The sequence below is a fragment of the Tetrao urogallus genome, assembly GCF_951394365.1.
Source record: "Tetrao urogallus genome assembly, chromosome: 1".
NCBI classification, from domain to species: domain Eukaryota; kingdom Metazoa; phylum Chordata; class Aves; order Galliformes; family Phasianidae; genus Tetrao; species Tetrao urogallus.
In genome coordinates, this window is record NC_136813.1 from 190,645,620 (window position 1) to 190,662,131 (window position 16,512).

The 16,512-nt window shown below is 39.7% G+C and overlaps 1 protein-coding gene across 1 annotated transcript in view; it reads left to right on the plus strand.

Moving 5' to 3' along the window:
• MKLN1 (muskelin 1) overlaps positions 1–15,691 on the plus strand; it is a gene marked incomplete at its 5' end in the record, with an annotated part of 100,368 nt that extends 84,677 nt beyond the window's left edge. Inside the window, 4 exons of the mRNA XM_079540440.1 lie at positions 3,349–3,488; positions 5,594–5,696; positions 13,541–13,595; positions 15,384–15,691. Coding sequence (XP_079396566.1) covers positions 3,349–3,488; positions 5,594–5,696; positions 13,541–13,595; positions 15,384–15,505 — 420 coding nt within the window. The 3' untranslated portion in view covers positions 15,506–15,691. The remainder of the gene's footprint in view (positions 1–3,348; positions 3,489–5,593; positions 5,697–13,540; positions 13,596–15,383) is intronic.
• Positions 15,692–16,512: the final 821 nt, after the last annotated feature.

A 16,512-nucleotide genomic window follows, 5' to 3' on the forward strand; every position in this document is an offset into this window, starting at 1 on the left:
CTTAAGATTCTTATAAACATTAATCAGATCCCCTGTGAGTTGTCTTTTCTCGAGGCAGAATGGACCCAGTTCGCTCAGCCTTTCCTCCTAGGGAAGATGCTCCAGGCCCTTTATCACATTTATGGCCCTCCACTGGACTCTCTCCAGGACATCCCTGTCTTTCTTTTACTGGGGAGCCCGGAACTGGATACAGTACTCCAGATGAGGCCTGACCAGGGCACAGCAGAGGAGGAGGGTCACCTCCATTGACCTGCTGGCCATGCTCCTTTTAATGCACCCCAGGATCCCATTGGCTTTGTAGTCCACCAGGGCACACTGCTGGCTCATGGCCAACCTGTCATCCACCAGGACCTCCAGGTCCTTCTCCGCAGAGCTCCTCTCCAACAGGTCATGCCCCCAACCTGTACTGATACTCATGGTTATTCCTTTCCAGTTGCAAGGGTCTGTACTTCCTTCTTCCTTTTGTTAAACCTCATCTGATTTATTGCTGCCCAGCTCTCCAGTCTGTCCGGATCTTGCTGAATGGCAGCACAGCCTTCAGGTATGTCAGCCACTCCTCCCAGCTTTGTATTGTTGGCATACTTACTGAGGGTGGACACTGGAGACCTGGTCAAGGTCGTCAGTGAAGATGTTGAACAAGACCAGACCCAACACTGAACTCTGGAGAACACTGCTGGTCTCCAACCAGACTCTCTGCTGCTGATCACCACCCTGTAAGCCTTGCCAATCAGCGAGTTCTCAACCCACCTCACTGGAGTGGGTGCAGAAGAGGTCCATGATGATGATTAGAGGTCTGGAGCACTTCCCCTACAAGGACAGGCTGAGAGAGCTGGGGCACTTCAGCCTGGAGAAGAGAAGGCTCCTGGGGGATGTAATAGTGAAATAAATCCTTTCCAGTACCTGAAAGGGGGCCTTCTTCAGGAAAGTTGGGAAGGCACTTTTTAGAAGGGCACATAGCAACAGGACAAGGGAAAATGATTTTAAACTGGAAGAGGTAGATTTAGACTAGATATTAGGAGGAAGCTCTTTACTGTGAGGGTGGTGAGACACTAGAACAGGTTGCCCAGTGAGGTTGCGGATGCCCCTCCCTGGAAGCACTCAAGGTCGGGCTGGATGGGGCTTTGAGCAACCTGGTCTGGTGGGAGATGTCCATTTCTGTAGCAGAGGAGTTGGAACTAGATGATCTTAAAGGTCCTTCCCAATCCAAACCATTCTATGATTCTGTGAAAATGTTTGAACTCAGCTCTGTTAAGAATCTGCTGTAACGGGTGCCTTTATTTCCTTTGCATGTCAGAAGCAAAAGTCTATCTTTAGCATTATCTGACTTTAATGGACAAATACTGAGTTGTACTTAAAATTGTTCATAGTGTATACATGAGTGGTGAGCAGATTTAGAGCTTTGTGCATGTTAACGCAGACCTGAGGATTAGGTTACCATAACTTCATTAGCCTATGAATTTAAATCATGGTGACAAATTCACATCAACTTTCAGGGATGTGATTAAACTGTTTTTAAAATTGGTTTATTTAGTGTGAAACAGCCTAAACTGGAAAATATAAATATAATTTGTTTATAATTCCATAGTACGCTATGGAATTTGGAAAAGCTTGTGGATGGAAGGAGAAGGTTAAGGGAGAATAGGTGCAGCTTCTGTATAGCAGTGTTATTATTTGTCTTCACTGAGCATGTTAATGATAAATTATCAATACTGATCTACCCTTAATTGTTTATTTCCAATGTGTAAGGTATGAGATTGAGATTGATAGTAGAATTTTCTAAGTTATTGTGAAGGTTGCTAAATTGTGGCAGTTGCTCAGCATTATCTGAAGAGCTGTTTGATGTGCTTGTTTTGAAGAGTCTTATTTTTAGAAACCTCTGTTCAAATGACCTTTCTAAACTCCTCTCAATATAAATAAGGAGAGCCTACATCAGTAGGATGTAGAATACGTTGTTTTGAGTGATTATTTTTAAAGCTGTGAGAATAAGTAGCCTATTAAACTTGAACTTCAATATTTGAAGTCTCTTTGTCGTGGTTAGTATCAGCAGTTCAGAGCCTGAAATATGAAATGATGTGAAGGAGGAAAAAAAAAAGTGAAGAAATACAGTCCTTTTTGCTCTCTTTTTCCTCTCTCTGTCTAGCCTTGCATTTCAAAGTTCTTGTATTCTGAAATCATCAGAAGATCTATTTGAGACTACTTCATTTGAGCTGCCTTCAACAAAAAATGGATTTTGCATACTGCATTCAGTATTTCCATGGTTGGTCTCTCTGGATTACTACAACTCTTGAACATGATCAGTCCAGCAATGGATGTGACATCTGGTTCCAAATAAGATTTGTTTTCTTTTTCAGCTATTCCACTGTTCTTAGCATTACAATTTTTCTGAACTCTTAACTTTACAGTTATGTCTTTTTATTTTAATTCCTCCTTTGTGCCCAGGCAGTGCATCAAACACCTTGCAGCTAAACTGATGTATTCAGGTGAAATATGTCTGTTCCAGAGACAATGGAAGTAAAACTGTCTTGCAGAGAAAAATAAGATCTTGGGAGCTTCCAGGACATGTAGGAACACAGGTCTGTTGTGTCATCTCCCAAGATTGTGCTGGAGTGGGCTAGTTGTCACTTCATTTTGAGCATCTTTAGGACTTTCCCCCATTCCCTTTTCCGGGGGCCTTTGTGTTTGAAGAATACTGCGGTCTTCTCTGACTCAAGGAGAAGACTACTTCTCCTTGAGCTGTACCTGAGTAGTACCTGAGCTGTACTGTCTTCAGCGCTGCGTCTTCATCAACAGTGCTTTGACTGGAGTTAAGAATATTAGTCCAGAAAGTTCATTTTTCTAAGTCTTACATATGAGAGTAGGTATTTCTTGTTTGAAGAGAGAGTCTGGTTGCTGGAGGGATCTTGATTTTATATATATATATGTATATTTAGGTCTGCTTGACCTAAATAGAGAGAGGCTTTATTGAGGTACCTTAATTTTTCCTTGTCTTGTGATGGGGATAATTTAGTGTCTTTGAGGACAAGATTGGAAAAGAAGCTTACAATCAATCAGTTTGAATGTTGCTTGCTCTAATTTGAACAGAGCAACAAGAGTTGGATGAGATCCTCTTCTGCTCATATTATCTACTTGAAGATTTATCATGCTTATAAGTTTTTCCGAAAGAAAGAGATTCCCTGGTCTGTGGATGTCTTATTATCTTACATTTTAAGTGCTTTAAGATAACCTCATTTTCTAAGGGATAAAGTAGGGGTAATAAAGCTCATAATAAGTTGGAGCAGCTCCTCCAAAAAAGAGTTATTGTCTAATGAATATATATAAACAGTTAAACTTCTTGATCTTCATCTATAGGTTCATTATTTATTTGGAGGAAATCCTGGCAAGTCCTGCTCTCCAAAGATGAGATTAGATGATTTCTGGTCTCTGAAGCTCTGTCGACCTTCAAAGGAATACCTGCTAAGACACTGCAAATACCTCATAAGGAAGCACAGGTACAGAAACAAAAGATGTTCTGCAATTTTCTTTTCAAAAATCTCTTAAGTTTTAGCATCTTTAAAAATCTCTCTATCCTGTAAATAGTTGTTTCACTTCACTGATTATATGGCAATCTGCAAATTTCCTGTTTATTTTTGGTTAAGGAAAAATAGTTCAATATTAAAAGCTGTTAGGCAAATCTAAATGATAAAATTGTAATCACTTACTTCACTCTGTTTTTATGATGTTATTCTGAAGCTAAAATAAGTCTTGACTACCGTGTGGGGATTTGTGGAGAATTTTTAGATTTCCTCTTCACTCTGCTTCTCATCAACGTGTGTACTGTCACCTCCCAAGGAAATAGAATATTTTTTTAAAGCAGAGTGCTAGGGGATAGTGACAGCTCACAAGGATGTTAATGAAATCTGGGGGTTGAATTCCTTTGCACATCTGAGACTTACCTGTAGTGAGGTCATCAGTGTTTCTCTTTCAGAACCACTTGAAAGATCTCGCTTATGGGGAATTCATCTGCACTGTGATACTTGCACTCTGGATGTTTCAGAGCTACCTTTTGTTTGCTACTTAAGGAAACAGCTTTGCAAAATCAAGCTGGTGGTGTTGCCTTAAGCAATAAATTGTAACAGTTAAGGAGTCTTTTAAGGTTCAGCAAATCATTTGAAGCCAATAGATACATCATCTTTCTGCATTCTTGATGAGAATACTTTGATTCTGCCAAGAGTTGGAGGTCAAGGGTCAGTTCTTTTTTTTTTTTTTTTTTTAAAAAAAACTTCTGAGGTTCTTTTTTTTTTTTTTTTTTTTTTTAAACTTCTGAGGTAGCAAGCAAATTGCTGCAGTAGACTTTCTGGGTGAGACCTTTTGCAGGTTAGCAATGCAGTATTTGTGAATACCTACAAGAACAAATCAAAATCTTGCCAGTAATCTGGGAGGTTTACTAGCTGCTGTGGTTGTATGCAAATACAGCTGTACTGCCTCCAGAAACAACTGTGTGTTACATGTTTTCACTTGATTAAGTTGCACTCAAAGAAAACATTGCTACATGTTGTCTGGCAGAAGCTTGGATTTTATGCACTGTATTGCTGTTTCTTGGTGTACGTCAGGGAACTGAGCGTACCAGCTGGGAATTGGGACGATAGATGCTTTGCTGGAGCTGTCTGGACTATGGCAATATCGTTTAAGACTATCTGTTTGACTAGTTGGAAGTAATAATGTTTAATTACTAAATTGTCGTGTAAATCAGGTAACAGTCATAATCTGTCCTTTCTGAGACTTAAGCCCAGATCTTGAGATGAATTGAAAATTTGAGTTACAGATGTCTATTGCTACCAGTCAGGTAGTTTGAAATCTATTCAGTGTGGCTTACAAATAAAAGACCTTGTGTTCTTCTATGGCATTTGATATATGGCTGTTAAGTAAGTGAGAGCATAGTTTTTAAGGTTCTCATCACTGGAATCTAGAATTATCAGAGCTATTTTCATGGAAAGACTTGATAACTGTGTATTAGTGATTTAGAAGGCAACAGTATAATACTGCACTCAGCAGATAGATGGTAGGAGGAAAATAGATAATTTTAAACCTCTTCATTTCCAGATTTATTTACCCAATTCAGTACTCATCGAGAGGGCTGAGCCCATAGTCTTGTTCTGGCTGTGTGTGTTTCTTCAGGAATTTGCAGCAGTTAATGTTTCCCCTTATTAAAAGAAAACGAGAAAATAATGGTGGTGATGCATGGCCAAATTTTACATTTCTGTGCTCTTTCCAAAGGTGGGATGTCAAGTCATTGAATCCGAGGATTTTTGTTCCCATTGTTCCTTCTTTTGTTGTCTGGCAGAAGCAGGGAGCATTCTTCATCTTTCATTTTAGGCTTCTGTTTAGTCAGGAATCTAAATATTCCTTACGCCCCTCCAAAAAAAACCCCATTTCTTATGTTTCAGTCTGCCTTAAAAGCACATACCCTAGTAAATGTGATGCTAAGCTGCCATTAATACTGTATTGTTTGGAAGTATTTGTCTAAAAGTTTTGTAGGCTTTGCTCTGTGTAGAAATAGCTGTATTTAGTCCTGAAGAATGTAGTTGCACTTAGGTTTTCTATCTCTTTTTTGCAGGTTTGAAGAGAAAGCTCAGACTGATCCTCTTAGTGCACTGAAGTATCTACAGAATGACTTGTATGTAACTGTGGATCACTCAGACCCTGAGGAGACAAAAGAGGTAATGAGCAATCTTTGTCTTAGTTATAAAGAAATATGACTGTGCTTTCACGTTCTAGCACAGATCTTAAGTTTCTTAAATTTTGTTTATATTCAGTTTGAAAAGCTAAACTGGAACGTGATACTTCACTGTATTGTATTTTCTCCACACGAAAGATCATATTACTTTAGAAACAGGCATTTTACAACTATGTGTCCAGATAAAATAGGATTTCTGCTTATAATAGTGAAGACTAAGCCTTTGTTCTATTTCCAGTGTACTTGTGGGTATTTTGGGAACTTTAATTGAAATGTAAACTCTGAAATGTCATGAGTCTGTGGTTGGTTGCATGGTGGAGGGGGAATAAAAACACCTATTCACTTTACGTTTTGGCTTGTCAATATCAAATAGCTTGGGGGTAGAAAGAGCTTTCCTTCTACATCATATGAACTGCTGGAGGCAGATTGCACATATACATTGCTCACTAACCTTAAAACTCCTATTTCTTCAGCATTTTGAATATTATCTAGTAGACTTGTTCTTTGATTTGTTCTAGAAATTTGTTCCCATTTCCAATTTTGATTCCTTTACTGCAGTATGTGTCACTTTACAAAATGAATTAAAGCAATAGTGTGAAGTATCAGATAAGTTTGGTTGACTTCACTCTCCTATTCATGTCTACATGGAACTTGAGGCAGCCAGCTTAGATGTACAAGCATTCAAACACTCCTGATGGTTAGATGAAGTGGAGTCCTCAGTTCTTATCTTCATGCATTACTCACCATGGAAATAATTTGACAGCTCCTTTCATAAAATTCAAGTAGGAAAGTGGACTCTTGTTGCTCATTGCTGAGCCTCTGAATAAAGCCACTTAATCTGGTTTCAGCTCAAAGAAGTGATCTTTGTACAGGCACTTAAAGTTGTAGTTGGTGTGGAATCACTTTGCATATGCATAGTATAAAAATGCAGGGTTAATATTTTTTCATTTTATTAACTACTATTCGAATCTTGGAACTGATCAAATTTAATTGTTATAAATTCTGGCTAGGGTTCATAAACTTCTGGTCCAAATAAAATATAACTGCTGTGCCTGTAAGTTTTCTGTTAGGCGATTTCTCACTGAAACTGTCCCCTATCAAGTACTTTCATACATTTTTAAATCTATTTCTAGCAAAAGAAAGACGGAGAACAAATAGTCCTCATTTTCCTTAGCTAGAAAAGGAGATATTCCCCATATTTCATGGGGGCTCTGCCAATTATGCCTATTTTAAATGTGATAGCACTTTTACCACCTTATTTGAATCTGTAATAGCTTAATAACATGAAATGACAATTCCATTGCTTGCTTTTCAAGTTCTCTGCCGTCTCTCTCTGCAGGACGTGAAATTGTCCTGTGCTCTTTACTTTCCCTTTCTGTCTGTAGCATATCCGTGTTCTAGAAGCCTCATCATGTCTGTGAAAGCCATGTGTGTGTTTGGCCAACTTCTCCTAAAGAGATCTTGCATCTGTTGGCCAGGTGTGCCTTTTTATTGCCTGAAGAGAATGTGCTTGTGGTAAGATCAGTGAGCGTCTTTCCTTCTAGTTCATGTAGGTATCTGCCACCAGTAGACTGTGTGTTGCATACATGTAAATATAAGGAATCCTTTGATACTCTGTATCTTATATTTTCATTTCAGTGTGTAGAACTGAATTTGTTCACTCTGAGAATGAAGAATTTACCTAAATGCATGCACATCTGAGGTTCTGAGGAAAAGTAGTAGCTGTATATTGCAGAGCATAGTTAGAATAAAAAGTTTAAATGATAATAAAAGTTTGACAGGGCATGCTAGTATTCTGCTCATTAATGATCTTAGAATTATAAAGTGACTTGAGTTGGAGGGGACCTTAAAGGATCATCAAGTTCCAGCTCCCTTGCTGCTTGCCCAGAGAGGTTATGGATTCCCCGTCCCTGGATGTGTTTAAGGCCAGGTTGGATGGGACTCTGTGCGATTTGGTCTAGTACAGCTGATCTAGTAGTTGGCAAGTGTGCCAGCAGCACCTCATCACTCTCAGTGTAAATCTTCCCCCTGACATCTCATCTAAATCATTCTTCCTTCAGTTTAAAACTGTTCTTCCTTGTCCTATCACTATCTACCTGTGCAAAAAGTTGTTTTCCTTCCTGTTTTTAATCTCCCTTTAAATACTGGAAAGCCATAATGAGGTCTTCTGGCAGTCTTCTCTTCTAAGCATATAAGCTCAAGTACAACAACCCAAATAAGTGAATATATGTTGAACCCTTTCTTTTCTCTGCAGGCCTAGTGCCTGATCCAAGCAGAATTCAGTAGCTGTCATGTAGGTCTGCCAAATCAAGCGCGAACCTTTCAGCAGAATGAAAGCTTTGATTCCTGTGCTATCTGAAAATTATTTAACAAATTCTAGGAGGTTTTTTTTTTTTGCTGTTGTTTGTTTTGCAAATTTTGCTGGTCACAAAATTTTGCTTTGTAAAGCTTTTTACGCTGGAACAGATCTGCTGGGTCAGAGGCTTAGAGCCAGCCAGCGCCCTGGTAGTAACTGGGTGTATTTCCAGTTGACGTCAATTTACCTTCCGATTATCACATTGAGTTGGCTTTTTGCTCTGGCATTACATCTTCAAATAGTTCTTGTGCTTTCCAGAGGACTGACGCAGGCTTTTTGGATTCCATATCAAATTGCAAGCAGCAATTTGATTGTTTATTTCAGCACAGACACCTACGTACTCTGTCTTTATTTGTAGTTGAGATAGTCTTAATATTGAGAGCTGTGTATGTGATTGGTTTGTTCTGTGTGGACTACAACCAGTGAACACTGTAAGGCTTCTAAGTATGGCAGATTTTAAAGAAATTAGTTTCTCCTTTCTGTGTTGTTCTCCTTCTCTATAGGGCTGCTCTTGATTTTGGAAAGGACCAAAATGAGTTTATCCTTGACTTTGTTACAGTTTTATAGACTGGTATGATATTACAAGCAGAATTTCACTTTAGGGTAAAGCTTACTTGTTTTATAATAGAATTGATTTTTTTCAAACTTCGTTAGGCAAGTCTCTTCAGCTGTTTTGAGTTAAATGCCAAAGAAAATAAACAGGCTGTTCTCAAAACTTACTTTGGCATTAGTAACCAATTTTGTTTAAAGCAGCATGAATGATTGACAGTAGGAACATACCTCAGATTTTCCTTCCTTTGTTGTGAATTTTAGCAATGTTCATGGGATGATAATTTTACTTCCATTTTTTTTATTACTACACTGTGAAGCTGTAGATGCCTGCTAGCAGGTAGGTATCTCATGGGTGCTTATTTTAATAGCCACAGGCTGTATGTCAACAACTATATTTCTGCTGTTGCCTGCAATTGCAGATCTAGTTCTCTTTAACTGTTCCTGCTTGAAATCACTTAAACTTCTTCAGCATTTTCAGATCAGTGGATCTTTTCTGTTTACTGGCTGTGACACTGTGTGCAAGGAGAGTAAATTTCCAGAGCACATGGAAATCTCTCTGTGCATCCTGGGTCATTAGGAGATGAAAGTTGGATAAAAGGCTCACACTGGGAGTTCTTGACATTGGAAAAAAAAAAAAACTGCCAGAATGAATGTTCTATTTCATATACAAATAAATGTGCATTTGGTGATAATTTTTTTCCTAAATTGAAGTTTTTTTTCCTAATTTAAGCTTTTGAAGACAAGGGTGATTGAAACTGGAATTTAAAATGAATTCCAAGTGTTTTACTTTATCATGGAAAAAATAGATGCTGTTAAAGCAGCATCAGGGAACACAGTTAGCCTTGTGTGTTCAGCTGAACACTGGATTGATCAAAACCAAAACATTGCTGCTGCTTTACTTGCATCTGTAGAAGAAATGAAGAGGCTACCAAAAATTGACCAGTGCTGCCCAAGTAAAACAAGACCGTTTATGACAATGAGACAGATTTGCCTAGTGTGAAGAAGAAACTTAAGCTTGCCAAAACATAAGTACCAAGTGCAAGTAAAAGCTGAAGTCTGTTTTTCCTGGACCGTGGTAGGAGAAAACGAACAAGAACCTGGAGGCTAATTTGAGGCCAGACTAATTTGTAGCCTGGGGCTGGAGGCCCCTGTTCAAGGTTCCTTTATACTTTCCATTCTTGAGACATTTTCTTTAAAAAAAATTTGCCAGATAAAAGCCAGCAGAGCCCAAAAGTATTGCTTAGGTCTGCATTTGAGTGAAATTTCTGGGAAAATTTAAGCCCAAATAGGAAAAATAGTTCTAGGAAGGAGCTAAGAAAAGCACGCTTCTGTTCTTCACGTCCTGCTGTGATTCTTTGTAAAGCCTCAGGCTCTGAGTGCTGCAGGAGCAGAGGTTTTGGAGCCAAGGAAAGTCTTTGAAATAAGTGTTCAACGCTCCCAGATTTCGGCTTGTGACAGCTCCATCCTCAAACAGTGCAGGCCTCTTGTTTCTTCTTTGTGCCTTTACTACAAGGCGCCATCCCAACAGAATCAGTCAAAGCTGAGAACTGCTTTGTGCTGCGATCTGAGCACTCGGCGTGCAGACCTTCTGGAGGAGGAATTACATCTGACTTGTAGAGCCCTTCGAGTATCCCAAACAGAACTACTCATCTTCCCTTTGCACCGACAGTAGAGGCATGCAGCAAATACACTAAAACCTGTATGGGTTGTCACACAGCAGAATTGTTTTTTTGCTTTAGATAGAAACCTAGGTGAAATATGTAAAACTGATTAAAGAATGCTAATGCTGGAAACACGAAGAAGTTGGAAAATACTGAAATTAATATTAATTATGCAGTCTTAATTAGGCTTTTCTCTGAAAGTGGTTGTGGAACCTTATGTTATTTGTCTTAAATCCCAATCTCTGAGGAACCCTTGCATTAGTTTAGAAGGGGGATTGGATCTCAGAGAGAGAACTTAATTATGTAATGAAGTAAACTGTTGTGTTTTGCATGGAGGCTTAATTTGGAGTAGATTAAGCCAACATGGTGAAGGGATTGTCTAAATGGTCAAAATGGGTGGTGGCACAATTAAAGCGGTTGGATGCTTCTGTTGGATAATTGAGTTCTGGTCGCGCCTCTGTAACGAAGCTGCTATGTGACTTTAAGCAAATCACTTTTTCTAGGTGGTCATTAATTGGCTCTTTCATTTTGGTACTAGATGGGAGAGATCTGATATGCGGTCTGTTGAGGGCTTTGCTCTTCAAGCTACAAATGAATTCAGTAAAAGCTGCTTAAAGCAAAATGTTTTTGGGGAAAAAAAGATGGTAGTTTCAAATTGGGCACCCAGAATGAAGCAAGATATGAAATACTATCTGGTAGGATATCAATTAACAGAAAAACTAATGCAGAAATTATTTTTTTCATAGTGTGTTCAGAAGTATATGAAAAAAAAAGTTGCATTGGATATATGCTGTGAATGGTGTGTAAGAGAGGTGGTCTTCACTTAGCAGTAGCAATCGTATGCGTAGGGGAAAAAAATGAGAGTCGGGATTTTAATGCAAATGTGGTGTGCCAGCATAAAGCTTCTGTGCTGTCCGTAATTGATGTTGGTAACATACCTGCTTGACTTTTCTATCATAAAGTGCTTTTTAAATGTGAAATGATGCATAAAGTATCATTTTAAAGCAAAAGTAAACACAACTGTCAAGGTTAACTCTACTGCAGTGGCATCATCGAAGGAAAAAAAGATACTCCTTTCCCCAGAGGCTAGAAAGGAGCTAATAGCAGCAGAAATTCATCACTCAAAGTGCATGAAGAGTAGAATACTTGGCGAAGGGTCTTTTCAACTGATTTTTGGTCTCAGTTCTGCAAGTTACTACCTGGATTGTGTTATTTGATCTCTAGGAACTGAATACCTGAGGCCCAGCCCCAGCTGGGGTTTACTTCTGTTTCTGGCTGAGTGGCTGTGGTCCCTGGGGAAGGAGGGGGAATCCCTCAAAGCATGTGGTGTCTGCATTGTCCCCAGAGCTGGCTTAGTGCGTCACCAGGCAGCTTGGCAGCAGGCCAGTAAGGCACTTGTTTGTGAGAGGAAGATAGCTAGGACATGGCACTTTATATCAGAAGCACAATGGATTTGGCCTCTGGTTTTACTGGAACTTTTGGAGCTATTTAAACTGGGCCCATGTTTACGGGTGTTACTGGTGCAGGGCCAAGCAAGTCTTACAGGTTTCAATCACAGTGAAGTACACGTGTAGCAGTGCAGTTCCTTTGGATTTTGTGTGGTCTCTTAATCTCTTCCTGTGATAGCCTCCACAAAAATTTACAGGTTTATTCTGACATATTGCAGTCCTTACTTCAGACTGCTTTTTTCTTGATGGCAGATTGAATTTTGTTGAAGGTTTTTTTGTTGTTGTTGTTCTTGCACTTAGTTGTAGGCTTACCTTTTCGTAAATGCCTTCTACATTTGAGACTCATTGCTCTTTCATCCTTGGGCATTCTTCTGTGGAGGCTGTGCAACCCTGACTCTTTAAACTGTATTGACAGAGGTTGATTTTTAAACCACTTGATTTTTCTAGCACTTTCCCAATATGCTCCTAATTGATAGAGGGCGTTCAGAGTTTGTTGCTGTACTGCAGATGAGAATTTACAAGCCTTAGAACAGCGGGAGTACTTGATTTACTTGAAGACCTGACTCCTTTTCATTTGTTTTCTGCTGTATTTGTTATTTTTGCAATAGGCTGACAATGATCTATTACAGCTTGCAAATGTATTTTTGCAGTTCTGTTTTGTATGACTGATTATTCCTAGGTTTGTTGATTTGCACTTGACCCTAGTGAATTGCATCTTGAGCCATCGTTATAGCCTGGATGAAACAGAAAAACAATCTGAAGCATGACTGCTTCCATGCTGGCGGTATAAGCATGGCACGAGGCCTGCGGGCTGAATGAATGTGTCCTCTGCTTTCAGACCAGGCCCCGTTCCTCTTCTGTGATTCATGGTTCTGTTTTGATATCAAACCACTCATGACTACCTCCAGTTAAGTTACTTGGCCTATTATTCCCTGCTAGCTTAATCTCAGCGATTCCTCACTAATTCACCTTAAGTAGCATATAAAAGCATTTGAAGTCCAACGAAAGACGAGATTAAAAAAAAGAGTCCCATGTTCCGTCCCTATGGCCTGCTGCCTTTGTAGAAGAAATCAGCTTGATGTGATACAACTTATTGCTAAATCAGCATTGACTGCTACTTGTCACCTTCTACATTGTTCCACTTTTTTCTTTTTGAAATTAAACTGCTCAATATCTAATTTCTGGTGTTCTACCCACTCCTTCCCTTTACATATTTTACCCTTCTTTCTTTGGGCTGTATCACCATACATAAAATAGAGAGGAGACAAAACATTGCAAGCCTTTAAGGGATTGGCTAGTTTTTTGAAGATACATGACAAAGCACTGAGCTTTGCTTCGACATGAGGAACTGAAAACAGCAGCTGGGGGCAGAGGAAGCTAATATTCACTGCCTGTTGTTAAGATATTAAGGGAGAATGTTACTTAATCTACTTTTACTCTTGATTCTGATATTCCCAAGCAAGGAACTTTTTTTAAACTTGAAAAGACCTTGCCTCAAACAAGCTTGTGATACGAGCTGTTCTTCAGAAAGGTTATCAAAATGTAAAGCTTTTGGTGCGTTAAAGCAGTTCACGCTGCACTGTACCAGTTACCCTTTCAATGCTGGTCTAACTCAGACCTCTACAGGAAAACATTTAATGTGTGCCGCTAAGCTGTGTTGTTCATGTGAGAGCATTGTCTGCTGTTACTTACATGCATGTAACAGTAGTTTTAAGGATTATGCAGAGAAAACTCTAAAGCCACTGTTTGTTGTTGTGTCAATGCAGTTAACAGCATTTTTTTCTTTCTTCTTCCACCTCCTGTTTTGCAGTTTCAGCTTCTTGCCTCAGCATTATTTAAGTCTGGCTCGGATTTCACCACTCTTGGTGAGTATTGTGTATCAGAGGAATCGCATGGAGAATGTTCCCTCTCCTAAAGATCATTACTGTTAGTTTCTTCTGTATGGTTTTTTTTTTTTTTTTTTTTTTTTTAATATCATGCTCTTATGAGTATCGTGAGCCTTTTTCAGTTTGAAAATGCATAGGCATTTGAAAGAGTGTAATGACCAGTGCTCAATGCCTTGAGCCCATATTTAAAACATCTGTCACCAGTGCTTTTAAATCCATGCCTCTGGGGATCATTTTGTGTCTCTTATTACATCTCATGCGTTACTGTTGCCCAAATAAACAGAAGCTTTGGTCAGGATCTTGTCATGTCACTTTGGAATCTCACAGCATGGCTACGGCTCTGTTTGCTGGGATAATTGCAATTCCTGGAGTAGTTTAGTTCATTGTGTTCTTTGCAAAATGAGTATTTTGGGCAGGATGTCAAGAGTGAAGAAAGCAGTGGCATGTAGGTCTGAAAACAGGAGGTCTGAGCCAAAGCCATAATTTGTTTTGCTCTTCTATCCAGTTAACATGCTTTAAACAGTTCAGATATTAATCCTGGGCAAGCTATAGGAAGACTGTTGGCATAATTTGTGTTCTTGTAATTTGTGTTGCCAGCCAGCTGCTGGGCTCTGGGAGTGGAGATCGTTTCAGTTTTGACAAACCATGTAAATCCCTATGGAAGAAATTGAGGGAAGGATAAGGCCTGCATTACCTGCCCTGCTGGATGAAGAAGCATTGCTGACTTTGGGCAGTGCAACCTAGTTCATGATGTTGTTTAAAATATGTTTTTTTAAGGGAAGTAAATGCTAGTTTTCAGGGGAGTGTTTTGATTTTGTTTTTCCCCTCCTAGTTTTCAGTGATCTGAAAGATGAGTTAGTTTTTCCCACATTAACACCACTGTGTTCTACAATACAGTGCTGTATTCAGAGATTGTCTTTAAAGATTGGAGGACGCATGCATCAAATGGTGCTGCTAAAATAAAGCAACAACCAACCCCCCTTGGTTTGATTAACTTGGTTGACTTTGATTAACTGAAAAGTGAATTAAAAAACATTCCTTTGAGATACCAGTGGTTTAAGTAGTACAAAGCAGAGGAAATTGTTGTATGCCCACTCTATTGTTCTTGCTGTTGATGGTTTAAGTATGAGGATTTGGATAAACAATGCTGCTGGTAGAGTAAACCCTCCCCTGTCAGGAGGAGGCACTTCACAAAATGATTTTGCAGAGACCTCGTGCCAAGATGCAGGCTGGATCCGCAGTGTAGCCCAGCAATTAAACAGCAGCTCTTAACTCGGGACTCCTACCATTAGTAGAGCTTGTCTCAAGAAAAACTATGAGCAGTGTGAGTACTGGTTCTGGCTAAGGCAGTCATGAGATAATGAGGGCCTGAGGACAGAAGAAATGAGACACCAAATAAAAATAGCTACATGAATCCTATTTTCTGGGACATCAGAGCAGTCCCCTGAGGACTTTTGCTTCCCTGGTTTCTTCAGGACTGTCCTCAGACTTGACAGCCGTTTGCCTACTACCTCTTATGGCATTTTGATTTCGGTGTTGGCTTGGAGTGACATGAACTTGATGTGCTTACATGCATACAGTAGTGGGATGAGAAGCTGGCAGCTCTGTTAGTACGATGCTGTAGATGTTAGCTGGGCTTTAGTCAGGGACAAAAATGCGGCAGATAATTAACTTCCATTTAGAATGGAAAGCCAGTTTATTCCACAGCTGAACTGAGCATTTAAAGTAGTAAGCACTGACTTGCTTTCCTTTTTTTTCTTCCCTCAGGATTTTCAGATGTTGATCACACTTATGCGCAGAGAACTCAGCTGTTTGACACATTAGTCAACTTCTTTCCGGACAACATGACCCCTCCTAAAGGCAACCTGGTAGACCTCATCACGCTGTAACAGAGCGATCACTGGACAAGTGGAAGAGGGGAAAAGCATCCATTTTCAGTATTTTAATTTTTTTTACTGCATCGATTGACTGCTGGGATGAAGTAATATAGTAACCCCTAGGTGTTTGAAAGGGGTTTTATACTTGTATGGTGAATCCCTGAAGCTTTTCCCTTGGAGTAGGTTAATAAAAATGTAACTGACATACTTCTGACTAAATATATATATATTTTTTCTGACATTGAATTTTGAGTTAGCAAATGTAAGGAGAAAAGAGAGGGGAGGAGAAGAAAATAAAACCCCATCGTGCAGTGATCGCTTTTCCCTCTAGAGGAAAATTGAAATTTGTGGGCTGTCTGGAATTAAAGATGATAGGTTTTATTTTGGATTTCATGGGAAAGGGGGTGGTGGTTCTTTGCTCATTTGTAGCTAGTCATGATGTATTGCTTTGTCCTACAAGTCCATCCTCAGCAGCTGAATAACTTGGCAGCAAGGCACTGGCGTGTGTTGAGGTAATAGTAATATATGTGTCTTGAGTCTTGTAATCGCAGGGTGTCATGTGAAGGGAGCATGTGTTACAAATTGTCTGTCTTCTCTTTTGAGAACCTGACTGGCAGCAGCGTCTGATTGCATTTGATATCTAGTCTAAACCTAAATGCCTAACTTCCGTTCTCTGGAGTCTTCCACTTAGACCTGACAGTCATGGGGGAGCCTCAGAGAAACTGTCAGAAAACGGGAGTGCAGGGGTTGTCTGCACAGGCTCCTTTTCAGGGATTGCTCTGTTTCCAGTGCCATGCTCTCCTGATGGAAAAACTCTGCAGGTCCTCACAGCGCTCTGCAGGACTGGGTCTTCCACTCACACACCCAACCTCTGCAACCTGACTCCAGGTTGGGTGTAGGATTTCCGAAGCAGATTGTCTTCGTTTACATACACCTATGCTTCTGTGTGCATTTGTCAGTGTGTAAATGTAAAGAGGTTTGCTCCAAACAGCTTGTCTTCTGTTTGTGTAGTGCAGTTT